This window comes from Dermacentor silvarum, chromosome 1 (assembly GCF_013339745.2).
Source record: "Dermacentor silvarum isolate Dsil-2018 chromosome 1, BIME_Dsil_1.4, whole genome shotgun sequence".
Classification (NCBI taxonomy): Eukaryota; Metazoa; Arthropoda; class Arachnida; order Ixodida; family Ixodidae; genus Dermacentor; species Dermacentor silvarum.
In genome coordinates this window covers 14,961,499-14,981,890 of record NC_051154.1, presented here as the reverse complement: position 1 = coordinate 14,981,890, position 20,392 = coordinate 14,961,499, and the positions used below count along the sequence as shown (strand labels likewise).

Sequence of the window (20,392 nt, the reverse complement as noted above, 5' to 3'; positions counted from 1 at the left end):
GGCGAGCTCGCAGGCAACGTTACTGGCAACAATAGTCCCTTAATAGCATGGAAGAAGGATGCTTAATAGCATAAAGTTAATATTGGTTAATACACTGACTGTTATATTAGAGTTAATATACTGAGTCAGTTATATTAACTCTATGTTTGAGGGACTGTGCTGGCAACGTTGCTCACTGTCGTCTGCTCGACGCACCTTCGTTCTTGCGTTGTTTCCGTCGCTCTTTCTCCACTTTCCTTACAACACATCGGTGGGGTATAAAATCACTATTTGCGCCACTCAGACCAAGTCTCAAAACTAAATGCAGCAGCATGACATGGTTAAGACGTGCTTTTGGCTTTGCTATTGCTTTCGGCGCAGTAAATAAGAAAAAGCATTGCCTTCGAGATTAAATTGTTACTTCAAAGAAGCGGTCGGTGAGGGATGAATTTAGACAATGCGTATTTTAAAGGCTATGCTTTTACGTGTTTAGTGTGATGGAAGTGATTTCGAGAGCCAAAATGAAGCCGGGTTACGGACATTCAAAACCGGACTTCAATGACGTGTTTTGGGCACCCAAAATTGCGTCCGGAGCCTTCAACCAGCAAAAGTATAGCCTTTAAGATCCGCATTTTAAATCTAGAGGACGCTGCTCTATGGGACGTGGATTTGGATACCACCTATTGGTCGGGTGGGTAACTCTAGCTGTAACTGCTGTGGTCAGTGCCTGGTCGGGCAGTGCCAAGTCGAGTCAGAGCCTCAGCGTTCATCATGGCACCTTTGGAGATAATGTGGCGGTTACTGTGCTTATTCCTTTTTGGAATATTATTTCAAATGAAAACAAATTTGTTTGCCGCAGCGGAATGGAACACGAAAGACTACATGAAGAAAGAGCATTCACTGGTAAAACCATACCAAGGTATGCATTGCTACAAGACTACATGTTCCTACGCAGTTGGCAGTGTTGCTGGAAGGTTCACTAGTTCAACTTTTTTACCCGGCCGATACGCCGGAGTTCTGCCTTGGATGCCTCGCGATTGGCACACTTTGCTGCTCGTTGAGTCGTAAATATGTTGTTTTCCGATGGGAGTTTGCAAACGCAGGAACATTTATGTGATCGCAACGCTGACTTCCACATAGGAACTTTTTTTTTTTTAATTTTTTAAGATAGCCGGTCAATGACATAGGGGCGGAGCCGAATTCACTGTAAATCTCTGAGCTTTCACAATCCTTCAACTTACTAGGACCGATGTCATGAAAATAGTGTCCGTAGTGGCGATTTCCTTAACTCAGTGCCTTTGAAACAATAGTGTCATTTAAGGAAACGCCGCAGACAAAGCTCCCGTGCTACTTTAGTAGCACGGGTGCTCTGCCGGTAAACGTGGAAAGTTGTGATAGAAATTATGTCGCATGCTACGCATGTGGCTGTATAAATTGTGTTCAGTTCCACTTCACTGAGTGCAATTTAATATTTTTTTCATCGATTTGGTCTGTTTATTTTTACTGAACTTGCATAAGTCGCTTTTGGTAAGGAGGAAATGGTCGTTCTTCCTTGAGAAACTACGGGAGAACAACGTCGCTGCAGTGTTTTTCACGCAACCTTTCTCTAATTGGTTCCTTGTGCTGCGCGTGCATCGTCCACCAATACGTGTATTTAAAAGGAGACGACGGTTATAACAATCTACGGCAGCCCTGTTTCAGGCTGTAGCGGACGCGACGTGCTTTTAATGTGATACAAATTACATGGGCTACGTGATACGTGGTGTGAACATTTGTACACACACGTCAGCGTGCGCTACTTGTGCGTGTTGAAAACACCTGTGTTAAGAGCGAGCTGCGGCGGCCTTCGATTGCTGAATAGGCAGTTGTCACAGAAGCGTTCAGAATGGTGACTTTGGCAAAGTTTATATATATATATATATATATATATATATTATGGAGAGCACGCCTTTCAAGCTGAACTTCTAAAGAACGCTTGTTCCGGCCAGTAAATCATTTGGATGCATGATCGCCTATTGTTAAGCACTACATCTCTGAACACAGCTTGCCAAAGTGCGGCGTTGCGGATTCACATTTCGGTTCCATCGCCGAATGAACATGTTTACTGTGTGAAGTTTGCCTGATTGGTTCTTATTGTGTACCGTAACTCTGAACTTTACGTTTGCGGTTTATACCATTTATGGTATATGAAAAGTGGTTCAAATGATGGCTGTTTTGTTACACATGTTGAGTTTTTATGTCGTGCATTATGCTCATTGGCACGGCATGTATTGATGCAAGTAAGTATATGTATAATACCGAAAGCTGCAGCAAGTGGGTGCACAAGAGCATAATGGCACCTCGTGTTGTGTAAATTGGGACGCTGTAGCTTGCAGTTGTTTTGTGTTATAGTAAAGATTATGATCTGCAATTATGAATCCCACTCACAGTCTGCTTTTGTTCTGCTCATTCTCATGTACCCAGAAGTGCCCATGTACTGGTTGGGTTATTCTGTTAAAGTGCTCCTGCTCTGCCACTCTGTAACAGTAAGCGACATTCTTGGATTTGTTCGTACTTACTCAAGCCCCGCCGGGGTGGCTCAGTCAGCTAAGGCGTTGCGCTGCTGAGCACGAGATCGCGGGATCGAATCCCGGCCGCGGCGGCCGCATTTCGATGGAGGCGAAATACAAAAACGCCCGTGTACTTGCGTTGTAGTGCATGTTAAAGAACCCCAGCTGGTCAAAATTATTCTGGAGCCCTCCACTACGGCTTGCCTCATAATCAGAACTGGTTTTGGCACGTAAAACCCCAGAAAGAAGAAGATTCGTACTTACTCAAATGCCATCTCATGCACTTTTCAGTGGCAAACGAAATACAGGGTGTTTCAGCGGACACTTTCAAAATTTATTTAAGGTTGCCTGTGGCAGATAGCCCAATTCTAGTTAATGAGCCGGTCTACTCGAAGAGGCGGACATTACTTGCACAAAAAACTGAAATGCATGATCAACTAATTAACAAAAAATACTAATTAAGTTTTTAACTAATTCCCTGGTGGTCCATATTGCAATTTACAAATTGTAGCCGTGGAGTTCGCAAGGCGGATCCACTTGGAATTAATTCTCAAGATGACACCAGTTTCGAGATATTAATTCCCGAACTTTGCGGAAAAATGCATTGGCGTCGGCACCAGTGCTACTGCTTCTGTGCTAACTTCATGAGCAGCAAGCACAGGGTGGCCTGCAGAAACCATCTATTCTGAGAGCACAGACTGCAGACTGCAAACTTTGAAGCAAACTTGCCGTGGTGGCTCACTGGCCATGGCGTTGTGCTGCCGAGCACAAGGTGGTAGTCCGATTCCTAGCCACGGCGGCCGCATTCACTTGGAGGTGGAATGTAAAAATGCTTGTGTACTGTGCTTTGGATGCATGATAAAGAACCCTAGGTAGTCAGCATTAATCTGGAGCCTTTCACTACGGTATCCCTAATAATCTACTGTGCAGCTTTTGGATGTTAAACCCCACAATTTCATTTTTGAATTTAATTAAGCAATCTTGGTGCAGCAGCGGGGTTGTTAATTGTCTAATTTTCTTATTAGCATTCTTTAAACAGCACCTAAGCTGATGTCATGTGCACCTTCTTTTTAGTGGATATGACGTAAATTCCATCATGTTGCCTCCAAGATTTATCAGCGCACTGCAGACAGTCACACACCGCCTAATTTGGAGGTCATTCTGAGTGACTGCGCTGGTCCTCAAAGTTGCGGTTCATGCTTCACTTCTGACAAAAGATGATAGTGTTTTTTTTTTTTTTTCTTCTTTTTTAATCTCTCCAATTTCGGTACCAATACATGTTCTTTTGCAAGTTGCATTCACTCGTATTTCAAACTTAAAATTTTACACAGAGGCTCCTGTATACCTGCACTATCTGAAACTAGGCTTTTTATGAGGTATAAAATATCATTGCTGAAGGACTTTGGTTTCTCAAAGCCTCTGTTTTTTCATTGATAATAGGGTTTTATGGCACAAAGGCCAGGGATGGCCAAAGAGTACCAAATGTTTTTTTCGTTGATCAGCATTTATGATGCCTGAGGCAGCAGTAGGCCCACAACTGCCCCCGGCGTGCATCGCTTCATGATGCCCACCAGAACTCATCCCCAAGGGTTCGCTGCCCTGTCTCAGATTTCCACTTTGATCCTATTCTTTCCTTGATGACACGACTGTACCGCATATTTTGATAATGTTCATGCTGTGTTTGTGTCTAAGCATGGTTGGCAGGCATGATGACAGCATTTTTGTTCTTTCCTTGCAGGGGCAGGTATGACTATTCCAAATTGGGATTTTTTAGGTCACACAATGGTGACCAGTTCATATATTCGACTAACACCCGATCAGCAAAGTGCAAAGGGTGCAATATGGAACAATGTGGTGGGTGGCACTTGCTTTTTCTGATTTACCATATTTAGCAATACATGGATATCATTTAGATTTTGAAATATAAGGATAGTGACTGTGGCAACAAATTTTGCTAGGAGGTTGACGACAGTATTATATGAGCAGACTTGCATATGAAAAATTCTGCAAAAGTTTGCAAACATAGTGTCAAGAAGTTGATAGAAAGCGGACTAGAAGTGTGGCTGATAAATTAACACTATTTCTTGGAGTGTTGCCTGTGACGTACTCACCGCAGTGGCTATGGTGTTGTTGCCCTGCCAAGAATTGAGGTCACGGTTTTGATTTAGGAAAGCAAAATACTCATGTGCTCGGATTCTGTGCACATTGAAGAAACCTAGGTGGTTAAAATGAATCTGGACTCCTTCACTTCCCCATAGCCCAGGTTTCCACCTCTACTGAAGGAAGTGACCCTTGACAGAAGTGGTCACTGCGCTTCATTGACACTCCTCGGCAATTCTTGAGAAATGTACCCCCGTATTCTCAAACCATCCTCGACTCTAAGTTCTTCCTCCACTCCGCCGAGTTAAGCACAGCGCCACCCCTCGAGAAGAAAAAATAATGCTTCGCTTCTCAAGGATTGACGTTAAATGTCTATGAGGCGCAGTGACCACTTTTGTCGAGGGGCAGTGCTTGCATCAACATTCTTGAGTCGAGGTGGAGCGTTGAGCGGAGGGATGTTCTCGAATACAAGGGGTAGTGTCTCCTTCAGTCGAGAGGTGGCGCTGTGCTCAAATCGGTGGAGTGGAGGAAAAGCTTCAAGATGAGGATCATTTTACAGCACTTGTAACTTGCATACCTTCTTATCCTCACTCCTTTTTCCTTGTTTTAGGTCTAATTACATAAAATTAATTCTCTTCAAGGCATAAAGTGAGCATATTGTCATGAGTGAGCAGAGAGTTAATAATACAGTGGACTAACGTTACTTCAATCCTTGTGGGACCACAACATTTGATTGAATTATTCAAAAAGGTCGAATTAACAAACGGTGGAAAAATGAACGATTCAGATATTTTTTATTGCTTGATGTAGTTTGTCGTTGCCGACAGACTGCTTCAATGCACTATTACAGCAACTGTATGTGTAATCGTCGATCAGTAGCCCACACACTTCAGCACTGTCGTTGGTGCTGACAAAATCCTCAAAAAAGACATTGCCTAAGGCACAGTGCAAAACATCATCATCACTGCAGGATGGGTTGTTGCCATTACCGTTGTTGCCTAGGGAAGCAGTAGGGCCGTCTGCTGAATTGTTGTTTTCAAGCTTTTAGTAACCGCTACGAGCAAAATGTCTAAGTGAGATCGAATTAACGGGAGTCAACTGTACTAATATTTTGTCACTGCTTACATTCAGCTTTTAGTACATGGCTGAAAGCTATTGAAGTTTGCACAGCTTGCTCTGATTTTTGTTGTGTATTCTTTTCTAGCCTTGCAAGTCCAAAAACTGGGAAATGCATGTGCACTTCAAAGTCCATGGCACTGGAAAGGAGCTGTATGGTGATGGTTTTGCCGTGTGGTATGCAAGAGAAGCTTTGGAATTGGGTAAGCGCACTTGTTTGGAAAAAATTCCGCCATTTGTAATTTTCAAGCTAATCCCACTGCACAGGTTATCAGACTTCGCAGTGGCAACAAAGTATGTACTTCAAGATAAGTCTTTGTGAAAGGTTCTTAGCATGTGCAAATGCATGCACAGACCGTCAAACAGGCAATTGGTTGACGTTGCCTGAGCAGTCGGATCGATTAGCTCACTCAGAAATCTTGGAATAAAACTTGTAACAATTCCCGAGCAATTCCTTACCGTAAGAACCTGCATTTAATACATAGATTTTTTCAATTATTAGTGTCCCTAAAATCCGCCTTGAACTATATGCGAATCCAAACAAAAATTTCAGCCAGAAATCTGGCTCAGAGTCCTGGTTTCATAATTGCTTCATGGCTACCATCATCTTCAACATCTGAAGCGGCCATCTTCAGCCACCACACTATGCAGGTGGATTGTAGATGCATGGATGAGCATCAAGGAGGACCTTGCGTGTCGCACTTTTAAGAAGTGCAGCATTTTGAATGTTTGACTGCACAGAAGGTGACTCTCTGGGTAGAGTTCTCGGACAAGGAGCTGTCGTAGGACAGTGCAACCATGGACGATGATGATTTAAGCGCAAAGTCCGATGTAAATAAAGGTTTTCGCTGAGTTTGCCTCCCTCATATTATACACAGCTATAACTTTTCTATTTAAAAAAAAAAATTTTTTTTTTTGCCTTTTCGCTATCTTTAAATCTCGTCTCATATTATATGTGGGTTTTTACGGTACTATCGTAAATATTCGGCCATGGGGAAATACGTACCATACTGATATGCAAATGCATAGTATTGACATTATGACAAGCATTTAGATGATTAGGCACTGTTTACATTGCACATTGGCTGATAGTAGATTAAGTAATAAAATTTAAGAGGTAAGTTTTTTTTTTAGTTTGAATTAATTTTTGTGGCTCATTTCTTGTATATAGGCGAGTTTAGGTTGGCATTTTTTGTATTTAACACTCTTGCTCATAATGGTCAAGTCCACAGGACTGCACACTGTGTGTCAGACTGTGAATAGATTAATTTTAATAGTTCTTAAGGATCACGGATGAAAAACATGTAACAAACAAATTAACCTCTAAGTAACCTTGCTCAGAGTGCATTGTCATTTAAAGGATTGCAGCAGCAAAGACCCTTGCATTCCAGTAGAAATGAGACTGATTGCAGCTCCTTGCACATGTTCGATACAAGTTGTGCAAAAACGGGAGAGAAGTAACTTGCCTGTATTTGCACGGTTCGCAATGATACTGTAGCCATTGACAGGTCAAGAGTGCGGCAGCAAATGTCCTCTCCCAAGAGAACAGATGTATCAACATATTCTAGTGAATCACCTTGTCTTATTGTTTTGCCTCCTCCCAGCTGCCTTAGTGTCCCATCTTGTGCCTTGCTCAAAAGCTGCCGCAATGTGAACGCCTTGATGCCACTGGGGTTGGAGTTTAAAAGAAAATATAGCCATGCAACTTTCAACATATTTGTATCCCTCTCCCACTGTGTTTTCGTACCCCAAATCTACTTCACAGTAGCCTAGTTGTTTAGTAAGGAGCTAATATTTTTCCACGTTTGAGTGCTTTCAATTCTTTTCAGTCTTGTGTCACTTTTGATTAAGTGGATTCTTGTTTATTTCAGGACCAGTATTTGGCAGCAAAGATCAGTTTTCCGGTCTGGGAATATTTTTTGACACCTATGCCAACCAAAATGGCCCACATAATGTAAGCATTCTTCTATCGCTATTTGTGAAAGAGTGCACTTCATGAGGCTGTATTTGGAGTTGGCAAATGAAGTAGAGCTTTTACTAATACAGTATAGACCACTTATAACATAACCGCTTATAGTGCAGGACCGGATATAGTGCGGTCTGTTCAGGCTCCCGTTAATTTTCCCATAGCACTCCATGTATACACGTATCGCTTATAGTGCAGTTGTGGGAAACGAAATACCGGTTACAGTGCGGCTGGCTGGGAGTACGGAAGTCAACGGAGACGGGAAACGCTCCCCTCAAACGGGCGCCCCAAGGAGTGCTCGAGGAAGAAAGAGAGACGAAGTGGAGGAGAAGGGCACGTGGTGCGAACAAACAGCCAATGAGGCTGAAACCAGAATCTTGAGTGCGAGTCGTGAATTATCACGGCGCACATAGCGAGCGAGGGCCACGAAACTGCCAACGCCGGCCAACGCGCACTTCACAATAACGGCAGTAAACGAAACTTTAGGGAGCGGGCGGCGGCGCCCGCACAGCACGGCGAAGGGCGCACGCGGAGACCGTGGAATCTGAGGGAGGAGGGCGGCAGGAAAGCGGATTTCGCCTCGGCAACTCCGCCGCTTCGGTGGCTCCCCTCGCCCTCCCTCGTAGCTCCCTCACTTTCGACTGTCACCGTGCGCGCCCGCCGGGCGCCGCCGCTCCAGCCGGCCTGGCGCCAGCTCCCCGAAGTTTCGTTCTCTGTTTCGTTTTCTGCTGTTATCGGGAAGCGGGCGTTTGCCGGCGTGGGGCAGTTTCGTTGGCCGGCCTGGGACAGCGCCGCTGCTTCCCGCTTCGTCGTATCCACAGCGTGCAAGGTGACTAAAAACTAGAGGAAAAAGTAGAGTAGAGTAAAAAGTGACGTGACTAAAAAGTAGAGGAAGCATAAAGGAGAAAGAAGGGTTCACTGCCATTTTCTACGCGTGGCTACGGTAGCGTGGCTGACACGTCGGCACATACACGCATGTTCCGGCGCAACGCAGAATCTGTGACCTTGCCATTTGAAAGAGGGTGAAATTTCCGCCGCATTTTTTTTTTTTCGTGCACGACATTGAGGGGTCTCTCCTAAGCTTTTACTCTATGGCGGTGCCGGAGCAATGCCGGTCGGAGGCGCCGCCGCGTGATTTGGTTCGAATTAACGAGATTCGACTGTAAATTGAATGCAAACATTCTAGCCACATTCCTCGACTGTCGCATACGCGTGGCGGCTCGGTGCACATGTTTTGCCTATGTGCGGGCCTTGAAAATTGTTGCTTTGGTTATAGTGCGGATATTCGCGACTCCGGCGACTTACGTTATAAGCGGTCTACACTGTATATTGTTAATATACGTCATAGAAATATGAACTAAGGCTTTTCTTGAATGCTTAATAACTTTCATAAAAATTACTTCATCAGACGTGAGTGAAGATGTGCTTGAATTCATATTGCTGTGCCTGTTTTGAGCAGTTTAATAGCATTCTGAAGTTGGAGCTATGAATGTTGGTTGCAGGAAATTGTGCCTGGTATAATTTTGTAACAGGAGATTTGTTAATTGGGGTTGGACAGTTGATTACTTTTCTGAAGTGCTTGTGCTTCAATCGTTTTTTTTTTTTTTTTTACTGGTTCAGGATAGCAGAATGTGTAGCGTTCAATTTTTATAGCTTGTGCATGTAAATGAATACAGCTGAATAACTTTGAAGGACAGTGATTAACCAAGTAAATTATTTCACCTCATATTAAGGCATGGCACCAGTTTCTGAAAGTGTGTGTGTTTTTTTTTTTTTTCCTGTTACCTGAAAAAAAAAAAAAAAAAACATTTGAAACTTCCCCATACATTCAAAAATGGGCTGCAGAAGAAAATGTTTCTACCTAGTTTCAAATGCTGGTGACTGCTTCGGTGTATGTTTAAAAAACTTTTTCTGAAAACCTAATTTTTTGAAATTCTTATGCAAACACGACAATTTTATTATAAACCAACATATTTCAAGGAAACTTCATTTGCTTCTTTGTTTCACATTAGGCCGTGCAATGAACAAGAATAAGTGAAAACAGTAGCCTTAATTGTTATGGTGCTTCATTGGAAACATTAGCATATAAAATGTTAGGTTTGTTTTTTAAGGTATAACATCATGCTGACACACTAATCATGATAGCAAATGACCTAGTTCATTGCAGAGCTCGCCTCTTTCACTATATTACTATGAACCCGTTTTCTGTTTCTGCCCTGCAATTGTGAATTATGACTGTTGGCGGAGACAGGCATACTTCAATATAAATTATCTTAAAATGTAAAATTTTTAGCCCCGTCTTTGGTTAGCACATTTGAAGGGCCTTTAAAACTGTCTTTTATAAGACTGATATGAAATGCTACTAATTTCAAGTCAAAATTAGGAAAAAGTAATGGCATAACCTAATGTGTTAGTATTTGAAAGCATAGACAAGTCTCAAATTTAAATTCTGATATGATTATGGCTTTTTTTGCTGTGTGACAGTCTGACAGTAATTATTTGTCTTTTCTTCTGTAGCATGGTCACCCCTACATTTCTGCAATGGTCAACAATGGATCATTGTCGTATGACCATGACCGGGATGGCACCCACACTGAACTGGCTGGGTGTGAGGCCAAATTTAGAAATGTTGATCATGATACTCATGTTGTCATCCGCTATGAAAATGACATTCTGACAGTAAGTGCCTCCTTCTGCATCGCGTTGCTGCTGCATGTAAACTGCCTAGATGGTGTCATGTGGATGAGTGTTGTACAGTTGAGAAAAGCCAAACAGTGTGAAAGCACTGATGAGGATCTTGATCCCATCACTACAGCAGGATTGGCTTCTGACGTCTGCTTTGCTGTGCATTTCAATCTTGCAAGACTGTAATGTCCACTTGCGAGCATAGGCAGGGTCCACAGTGATGAAATATTTCCAGCAGGTGAATTCTCATAACCTAAATGAATACAATATTCAAATGCATCCTTTAGTTAGATCCTCAGATGATGTGAACAAATGCTGCGTGTCCTGCCTTGGTCAAATTAACGGAAGTTGGCTGTGCTGTGTTGTGCTGGGCTTAAAGTATGGCCACACTAGCGGATAAATGAATGGAAAGCTACCCTTGTCAGATTACTACAAATGACGTCACACACATTTGGTAGCCCAGAAGCTTGAGGCAGAGGGCAGAAAGCAAACCAAACAGCTTCTTCACATTATCCAGGAAGCAGAAGGCAAGCTGCTGTAATCAAACTTTTAAGGTGAGCCTGTGGTGCACTAAGCGTACTTGAATGAGTGTTTCAGGTTTTGTTATGCTCTAAATCTGATTTGCCCATGCAAGTCTTCCTCAAGTTTAGGGTTTGAGTAGCTACTAATAGCCAAGATAACCACTGAGAATTCTTTGTATGCAAACAAAGGCTCAGCATTGGTTGGCCTTTTCAAATGCCATTTGTCAGTTCTGTGTTTGCGGACATTTTTAATTACCTTTGTTATGTAAACCTAAATCGGGCATGTTGTAGTGTTTTCAAAGGAAAGGAGATCTTATTTTAAATTGGCAACAGTTTTCTTTCGTTAACCTATTAACACTGTTCCTTTGAAGCGGTACTATAAATTGGTCTGAGTATCACTTATATTTTTAGCTGCATCCACTGATGACCTTCAAAGGTTTTGTCTAATGTTGTGCTAGTGTAGCTTTGTGCTGTGCGAAATCCCATATGCATTAAAGTGATGAATACATGTTATTGCTAAGTGTGGCCAGAGCAGCATCTCCAAGTCCTTATTAATACCACTTGAGGGCAAATTTTCTGCTCTTGTGTTTTGCCATGCCCATATTACTAGTGTTTAAAGTGGGCCTCCATAATGGCACAAGCAATTTGTGTGTGAGCATAGTGGCTTATGTACGAAAGGAGCATGGCATGGCTGTCTCAAGTTTGTGCACTTAAAGAAAGAATGATCCCGACTTTTTTTTTTTTTTCATGCTAACTAGTGTAATGTTTTGCAACCAGAAAACCAGCTACAGTGTAGACCGCTTATAACGGAAGTCGCCGGGGTCGCGAATATCTGCACTATAAGCGGTACCGCACTATAATCAAACAACGATTTTCAAGCCCTGTACGATGCAAAACATGTAGACCAAGTATGTAGACACGCTTTGTACTATCGCGCGCACATCGCGATTACGTTTTCTCCAGTGAGCTGGCGAAAACATAATCGCGATGTAGCCGGTGCTCTTCAAGCTCGACAGCTTTGCACCGACTCAAAACGAAACAACTGTTTGCCGCAACCGCTGCGGAAAAAACCGTGACCGCTATCGACGCGATTATGAACAGCGACTTTGCGATGCTGAAGGCACGCGCTTGATGCACGCACCGAGTCGTCCAGTTGCTGTAACTGGCCGTCGAAACCGCAGTCGCTATCTATGCGATCATCGATGGCGACAACGCAGTTTTTTAGGCATGCGGCCGACGCGCGTACCGAGTAAAAACGAAACTACTGTTCGCCGCAACCGCTGCGGCGAAAGCCCGCGGCCAACGCGGTGTTATGCGTGGCGGTAAACGCAAGAATACAGGCTTTAAAGACACAAATAGGCTCGAAGCGTTCCGGCGTTGCTGTCATTCACGTACGATTTCAACTGATGGCTGTGGCTATGCGGACTCTGCCGCTCCGTTTCGGTTGGACGCTAGCGCCGTTCTTGCTCTTTTGCGTCGCACATTTGCGGCGCTCCTCGCTCACCGAGCTCCGAAAATAGTCCGAATTAACCGATGTGCGGCCAAATAAGTCCGAATTAATGACAGTTTGATTGCATTGAATAATGCATACGCCGGCCGACAACACGCACCTTGTTGAGAAGCGTGCTCGCTGCCGCCCTTGTCGACGAGATTTCCCTGGGGAAGCCGCATTATAACCGGTATTTCGTCTCACGCGGCTGCACTGTAAGTGGTATGCATATACATGGCGTTCTATGGGAGGGTAAATGGGAGTTGGAAAAGGCCGCGTTGTAGCCAGTTCTGCACTATAAATGGTTACGTTATAAGTGGTCTATACTGTATGTGTTTTTTGGGTTAGTTTCCCTTCTTTAATTAGATTTCTTTTGTGTGCTGCTGCAGGTGGCAACCGACATAGAAGGAAAAAATGCTTGGAAGGAATGCTTCACTGTGAAGGGTGTTCAGCTGCCAACACATTATTATTTTGGGGCATCTGCAGTCACTGGAGATCTTTCAGGTGACATTTCCTTAATTGGCGTTTAGTAATGTTCATATACAGCAGGTGTATTTTCATTTATCATTTGTCCTTGTTTATAAATGAACAGTGTCTACAGGCACGATGTTCGCACTTGGGTGTGCAAAAGTTAAACGTGGGAAAAAATAGCTAATGAAGTTTAAAAGGGATTGCTTACCTTTTAAAATGTTTCTGCTATGAGCTTTGTTGAAAAATATATTGCAAGCGCCCTCTTGAGAAAGAAAAAAAATCAGGTAGCCTGTATCAGGGATGCAGTCGCCAGGAGTACGTGAAATGCCTTGCGCATGATGCAGAGGGTGTACAGGCACTAGGGTAGAAATGACGTAACCAAATACGCAAGTTACATTTATGCACACGTTAGAAAGCTTACATGCCTAACTTATGTTACAGCTAGTGGAGGTCTTGCAGTCTAATTCTGCAATCGTGCTCGCTCCCTATTTGTAGTCGGCCCATTTGCTTTTAAGAGGGTATTTGGGCATTAGAGTGCCCAATTACCGGCAAATATGGTGCCCAAATGACCCCCCTATACTGATGGTGCCCGAAACTGCCCTGCACCACTTGAGCCCGCCGCCATTGTAGATAGTTGGGGCTCCTGCGCTTGCCTCAATCTCCTGTGTTTGCGCTCCCTATGGAGATGGACACATTCCACCATGGTGAAAGGGGTTGGATATCCCTGTCTTGCTGGCCGAGTTTCTTCACGCCATTTCTGGACCCTACATGTCGAACGCAGGGGCAAGGAAGGTTGAAATGTCCGCAACAAATTACACACATGTACACCTTTTAACTCCTGATGATTGCAGGTTTGAGTTTGATGAATTATACCTACTATGGGCTGAGTGAGCTCTCAAATGCGACTACTCTTGCTTGGATCAATAAACGTACTGCAGAGTGATGCCTCTCTGAACGCCAGGCGAGAGGCTAAATTTATCTGCGATTGTGTCATGCTTGGTGCGACACAACGTCATCTGTGCACGCAACAAATGCATGACTGAGTAATGGCTTCTTAAACGTCATATACTATTAAAGCAGCCCTGCAACACTCTTTTAACACCTTAACTGCCATTACAAATTTTGAGAAAATTTTGGAATGGTGCAATATTTTATTTAGACTTGCATATTTAGCGACAATGTTTTCTAAAAAATATGACACCGAGAATGCATATTACATTTTTACTGGTCTTGTTAAAAAAAATACCAAAAGTCGTCGTGTATTATTTATATTTGTCAAAATCACAAGAAACTGCACATATACACATGTGCAAAAATTGCGGAAAGTTCACGACACGTTAACTCATCATCGGCAATTAAGTTTGAACATGGTAAATAAACCTGCTCAGTTGCTAGACAACACTGCCATAACAACTGAGGCCGATATTGCTGTACTTGCCTGTAGGAAGAAATTGGAAGTTTCGCCTGAAGGGCAAAGCACTAACAGCGATAGCAAGGTATAGCGTTGCGGTTGAGCTCCTTGGATAGTGTTCTAACTATACGTGGACATGACATACGCTGGTGTGGCAAAATTTCGGGCATCCTTAAATGCTTTAACATACCATGTAGGGCCTGTAATGGCATCACACATGCACCCCTGCACTGCCCATAAAGAGCGGTGCGAGTGAAATTGCATCACTTTCAGATTGTCACCACTAATATTTTTCCGCAGTTTTTAATAGTGAGAGAAGATTTAAGGATAAAAAGCATGCACTGTGAAAGAAATATTTCATGACTTTTGTTGGTGCGCTGTAATTCTAAAAAAGTCTGAGGAATAATTCAGTCAAGAACATAAGACTGGTCTTGGCAACTTTGGTGTTTGAGTAGAATAGCGGCTACATTGCATATACAGCATGGATGAACATATAGTATACACATACATAAATATATACGGAGCATCATGGCGACGGCAAAAATTTGCGTGGAGTGTCCATACAATTGCGATTGCAATGAACGACTGCCTGCTCTTACCTTCAGCTTCCTGAAATCCCTACAACTTTGTGTATATTTATATGCACTTGCCATTGGCCAGATTTCTATAGACATGACCAGTTAGTGTCCTAGGGCAGTAGTAGTGGAGAAATGTAATATTTCACACTAAGGTGGTGGTGGTGCCATCCGTTGGCACAAAATTGCCAAAATTGAATATTGGGGCGATACTGTGGCTTTCAAGACCGAGGTGCACAATGAAGGGTCATGCGATCCAATCTTGAGGTCATGTTGGCACAAAAACTTGGCACAATGATGGGTGGAGCATGCAGGCTTCTGCATGTGCTGGGCTGCCCAGGTTCGAGCACATTTTGACTGACAAAAAGGAGGGAAAGGGCACAGGGGTGCTGCAGCAGCATCTGATCACCGATACAGGCTCATTCAAAAGCTTTTTATTGGAAGATGCCCCTTAATAGGAGATACATATACACACCTTTCATAATAAGTTCCATGAATGGAGACACAAAATTCATTGCTGGCATTAAAAAAAACAAAAAAAAAACATTGTGGGCAGCTGTTAGTGGGCTGAAGTCATTTTGCTTTTTGTTCTGGTGCCAGAGTATCTCTTTCATTCGTGTCCTTGGTAGTACATTTTTAAATTAGGCTGCATTGTTGTTATGAATGTTAACAGCAAACATAGTGGCAATGCACATTCAGATTGTGTTCAATTTTCATAAGACATGCAGAAAGTCATTGCAATCTTCAAGTCATAGTTTCAGTACACAAATAAGTACGCTTCACTGACTGCAAAACCTTTGACTTTTGCAGATAACCATGATATTATTTCCATGAAGCTGTACGAGATTGATGTTTCGAGTGAGGTTTGTATCCATTTCCACCTATGAATCAACTTCAACGTTCTGTTGCACTGGTTTCAAACTACAGCCTTATTTAATTCTCCCTTCATGCAGAAACAGGGTGAAGTTGAAGACAGGTCAAAGATTGTGCCTGCTGCATCATTTTTTGCACCACCAAGAGGTATGGTGTACAAATCATTTACATGTTGCAATTTTTCAGCCTTGGTATGGCATAGCAGACAGTGGTACACATAAGGTCCACTTGCTTCGCCCTGCACTTCAGGAACTAGTTCACTGCAAGTGCCAAATTCAAAGTTCTTGTAAAACCAGACCAGCACCTCTTGAACGAGCCCTACACCACCTCTCCCATTAGTGTTCTGCACTGTGTGAAACGAATGGCAATTTATTTATGTGTATGAAATTACAAATGTTGGCAACTATTGTATCACTGTCTTCTCCACAATCAATAAATTGTTTAATGATCAAAGGATAATAACATGAGGTGGTATGAAATAATTTCTGCCAATAAAGCACATTTCACAAACATGCTTAAGGGCACAGGTTAAGCCCTATACTTCCCATGCTTTTTTTTGACCACCTTGAGGAACCGTTTTCTCAGTAACTAAAAGAGGTATCCACGTAATGCATTTATCATTTTCTTCCAAATTACGCGCTTTTAATTGTGCTAGACTTATTAAAATATGACTAAAATTACGATTTTGGTGAAATTGTTCCCACTATAGTACCTAAATCCTGGCTTTATTTGCATATTTCAAAATTTGTAACACAAAACCCGTTAAGTGCATATTTTCAATTCTAGAACTACTGTCTACACTTATACAGATGACAGGGAAAAAAATCAACTGGTTATCCTGGAAGACGTAGGAAATAATGGTACCTATGTTAAAAAAAAAAAAAAAAATGGTTTTGAGATAGAGTTTGAAGTAAGAAAACAGCTGAAAAACAAACACCGTTCAAGTCATTTGTTAAGTAGCCACCACCTTGGTAATCATTGTCAGTCATTTTTTCGCTTTTCAGCCTGTCGTCTTGCTTGCCTTGCCTCTTGCGAGCTGTGGTGCAGCTCTCTCCACAATGTATCGTCGATTGTGGTCAACTTCTTTCAGCCAATTGACTTCGTTGCGGCCAGGCTTCAATCCTAATGACGTCAAAATGTTGGCACATGCGATACTACCATCGTTGAATGAAAGAACCGCATCCAGTGTCACAAGGAACGCATCCAGCAACGAAAAGCGTTCGAACAGACATGCTTCAAAGCACAAACACGGAAAAAACATGCAGTGTCTTTGGATTGCCTTGGCTGAGAATTTAGCTATGCAATAGTTGCCAGACAATTTCTCATATATAGCTGATTCCAGACAAGCGTGTTGATTTTCGTGCCAGAAGTTTTTGGTTAGAAAAAATAGCGGTGATCACGTAGCGCATTTGAAAAGGGGGCGTGTTAACTCACTACTTGCTTTCGGAAAACGTTTTTTCAGCCAGAAATCACTTTCTAAGAAAAGCATGAATATGGAAAATGTGCATAAAGAGATGAAAACTTCCCACATTACAAAGGAGAAAAAAAAGTCATTTAAAGTCATGTGTTAAGTGTAAATATATAAATACAATGCCGCTTCCTGAGATGATGGGTCAGAGATTCTGTATTGCAGCCAGCACCAGCAGAAATTAACTACGGATGGGGTAAAACATTATACAAAAGACAGTGAGGTGCAGCACCATCCAAGTCAGTTTAGGAAGTACAGGCGAATCAAATGGACCTATTACTTTCCAAGTCATTGATGCAGCTTCTTCAAAGCGTTTTCTTTATTCCTAGAAATTGAAACTGTAAAGGCTGAGTAAAGTGCACTGGTACACAAATTCCTACTACAGAAGAAAACATTAGTCTCTGTTATAGTATTTTGGCATTACACTATTGCTGCATGCAAGCTTTTCTTGTTTCAGATTCTTCCTGCCTGCTGCTAGAGCCTCCATTTTAATCAGTCTTGTCAAATTACATTTGCATTAACTGTGTATATATGAACATTGCATTCAGAAATGGTGGTGGTGCCACTGTAGTTGTGTTAACATAGTGGCAGGAGGAGCAGCATGTGCTGCCACTACTGAAGATTGGGTTGATGTAGTTTTGCCGCGTTCGTTGCAAAATGTTTGCATCTAACAAAAGCAGTAACGTGTGTGCCATGATAAACAGAGTGAAGATGCCAACTGCAATTTGTACAATATGACAGCAAGCTAGCTCATGGTGACTGTGAAAAATTCTAAGGTCTTTAATTGAATGCTAGCAACCATATCCACATTTTTGCCTGTTTACTATCACTCATAGCAGTGGCGCACCGACGGGGGGGGATTCGGGGGTTGTAACCCCCCCCTGAGGCCGACTTAACTCCCCCTTTTGTTTAACCCCTTTTCTTTCCTTACGCATTTGAATACTGCAACTAAGATGTAAGACGCGCAATCGTCTGCACACTCGCAAAAAGCGCATTTTTTCGACAATTTCCCGTGAAGAAATTGAAATTAGTGCTGTTTAGATGGTATTGGCAAACTGTCAACCCCCCCCTGGCAGAGATCCTGGGTGCGCTACTGACTCATAGTGTGACTGCGTAGTCCTAGCAGCTGGGTTTTGAAATTGTGCAGGTAATAGGAGGTTAGTGGTTGCACGTGATCATTTTTAATTATGCAGTAGCCATGCACATTTCCTTTGCAGAGTGTATAGCCTTCAGCTTCAATTAAGCCCTTGTGCTGTGTGGCAGGATTTGTAGTGTGGTGGAATGCCAGAACAGAGTAGACCAACCAGAATCTACATAGAAAATACACTATTTTGTACAACCTAGTTGGAGTGTGCAGTAAGACTTGCCCGCGATTCTCAAGGCTTTAAAAAACTGTGCAGCTGATGTAATCATGTCTGTATGCAGACCATGTGGATGACCCGCCACCTGCCCTGTCTGGAACCAAGCTCTTCCTCATCGTGCTGTGTTCTATCCTTGGGCTTGTCTTGTGTGTCATAGCAGGCTTTGTGCTCTTCCAGAAGCAACAGGAAACTTCCAGAAAGAGGTTCTACTGATCACAAGGTTGCTGCCAATATGAAATTCATTCGGGGGAAAGGGTCATCATTAGTCAGAGTAGAGGCCTCACCATTCATTCATTTTTTCCATAGTGGCATCCATTTTCTTATTACTTTTACACATTGTGATGCCAACGTTGAGGATGTCTTCATTGCTATCATGAGTGGTTGCAAGACTATGGGTGTGAATGGGAAAATGCGATGTTACTGCTGCTTTCTATAGAAGTGGCTGTGATTTACAGAATGCATTGGCATATACCAAGCCAGGTTTCATTCATCACATGGGACTGCTGCGTCTTGCTACGCTCAAGAACATACGGGCATTGTTATGGGCATGATCAAGTGTTTTTCACGAAGATGTGATGTGAATAAAATCTGGAACTTTTATTTTCTTGGCTCTATAGTTTCCATCAGCACTGCATCCGGTGAAGTTTTTCCTTAACAACTTCTATGTGCTGGGCACTGGAAGAGGGAGTGGGGAGTGAATATGTGCACATGCACAGCACACTGCCATGACCATACCACTTTTGTATTGCATCCGCCCTGCAAAGAAAAAAATAAATAAAAAATGTTGGCACTCTGAAAACTTTACTGGTAAACTCCTATGGTAATAACATGAGAGCATGTGTGCATCAGTGTGGTGTTGACTTCTATTGTGCCTATAACGGCTGTACTCCAAAGACGGGTTCAAAGGAAGATAGGGACAGTGGTCCAACTCTTGCTCTGCCTGACAAAGTCCCCTTTTCGAAATGTTGGCTCTACCTTGAGACAACCTTTGTTCGACCACTCTTGATAGTTAACTGTCACAGTATCGGTAATTGTTTAAAAAAAATTGTATACTCACTGAAGTTGCAAGTTGGTGACGAGGCTTTGCATTTTGCACAGGTTCTTGGGGAAAAAAAAAAAAAAAAGACTATAGAGAACCGTACACAACAGACGAGACACTCGGCTTACCACTTCGGAGTTGTGCAAAGCGTGCTCTTGTAATGCGAAGTTTCTCGCAGTATGCATCAGTGTCTGGAAGAAAACCATTTCACTACCTTGCATGCATATCCAAAGTGAAGCATCATCTTACCTCGCTGCTTTTAGATCCTTTGACTACCTGCCTCGCTAATGACCCAACGCTGTTCACATTCACTTGTATGCGATCACAAAGGCGCTCCTTCGACTCCACGAAGAGGCTACGTGCACTCGATGCAGAACTGGTCATTTTTCTGGTGGTATCTGGTGGTAACGTCGGCGAAAATAACATTCGGGCACCTACTTTAGCGCAGCGGTGTTTTCATACCTGGGAGATATTTGACTACCAAACTGGCAGACAGAGATGACCACGAAAGACAGTGGAAGAAAAGCAGGCAAAAAAAAAAAAAAAAAGAGTGACTACAACTACACAATCTTTTCGAACACCTTGCCGACTAGCTGATCTTCCAGGGTCCAGGCATAGAATAAAGAACTAGAGTGTACTCTATAAAGAACCAACTACTCTGGCTGCAGTGGGTGGTGATGGCAATCACCATAGCAACGATTTCTCTCTAGATTTTAATGTTCGGTTTCAAAATATACACGAACTTCAACAAATGCATAGAAAATTTAATAAGTGAGATGACGGATACAT

General features: G+C 42.7%; 2 protein-coding genes across 2 annotated transcripts; one reads left to right on the top strand and one right to left on the bottom strand.

Annotated features, from left to right (window-relative positions):
• Positions 1-690: 690 nt before the first annotated feature.
• Positions 691-19,164, top strand: LOC119457292 (vesicular integral-membrane protein VIP36-like). Its single transcript, XM_037718955.2, has 9 exons — positions 691-898; positions 4,267-4,382; positions 5,833-5,947; positions 7,616-7,698; positions 10,228-10,389; positions 12,795-12,909; positions 15,673-15,725; positions 15,816-15,882; positions 18,629-19,164. Exons 1-9 carry the CDS (start codon positions 751-753, stop codon positions 18,775-18,777), a joined length of 1,008 nt encoding a protein of 335 aa, XP_037574883.1. The 5' UTR covers positions 691-750; the 3' UTR covers positions 18,778-19,164.
• LOC119457333 (uncharacterized) lies at positions 19,141-20,240 on the bottom strand. Its single transcript, XM_037718963.2, has 5 exons — positions 19,853-20,240; positions 19,732-19,794; positions 19,622-19,665; positions 19,300-19,320; positions 19,141-19,239 (listed from the first exon to the last, which is right to left on the bottom strand). Exons 1-5 carry the CDS (start codon positions 20,027-20,029, stop codon positions 19,188-19,190), a joined length of 357 nt encoding a protein of 118 aa, XP_037574891.1. The 5' UTR covers positions 20,030-20,240; the 3' UTR covers positions 19,141-19,187.
• Between the last annotated feature and the right edge of the window lie 152 nt (positions 20,241-20,392).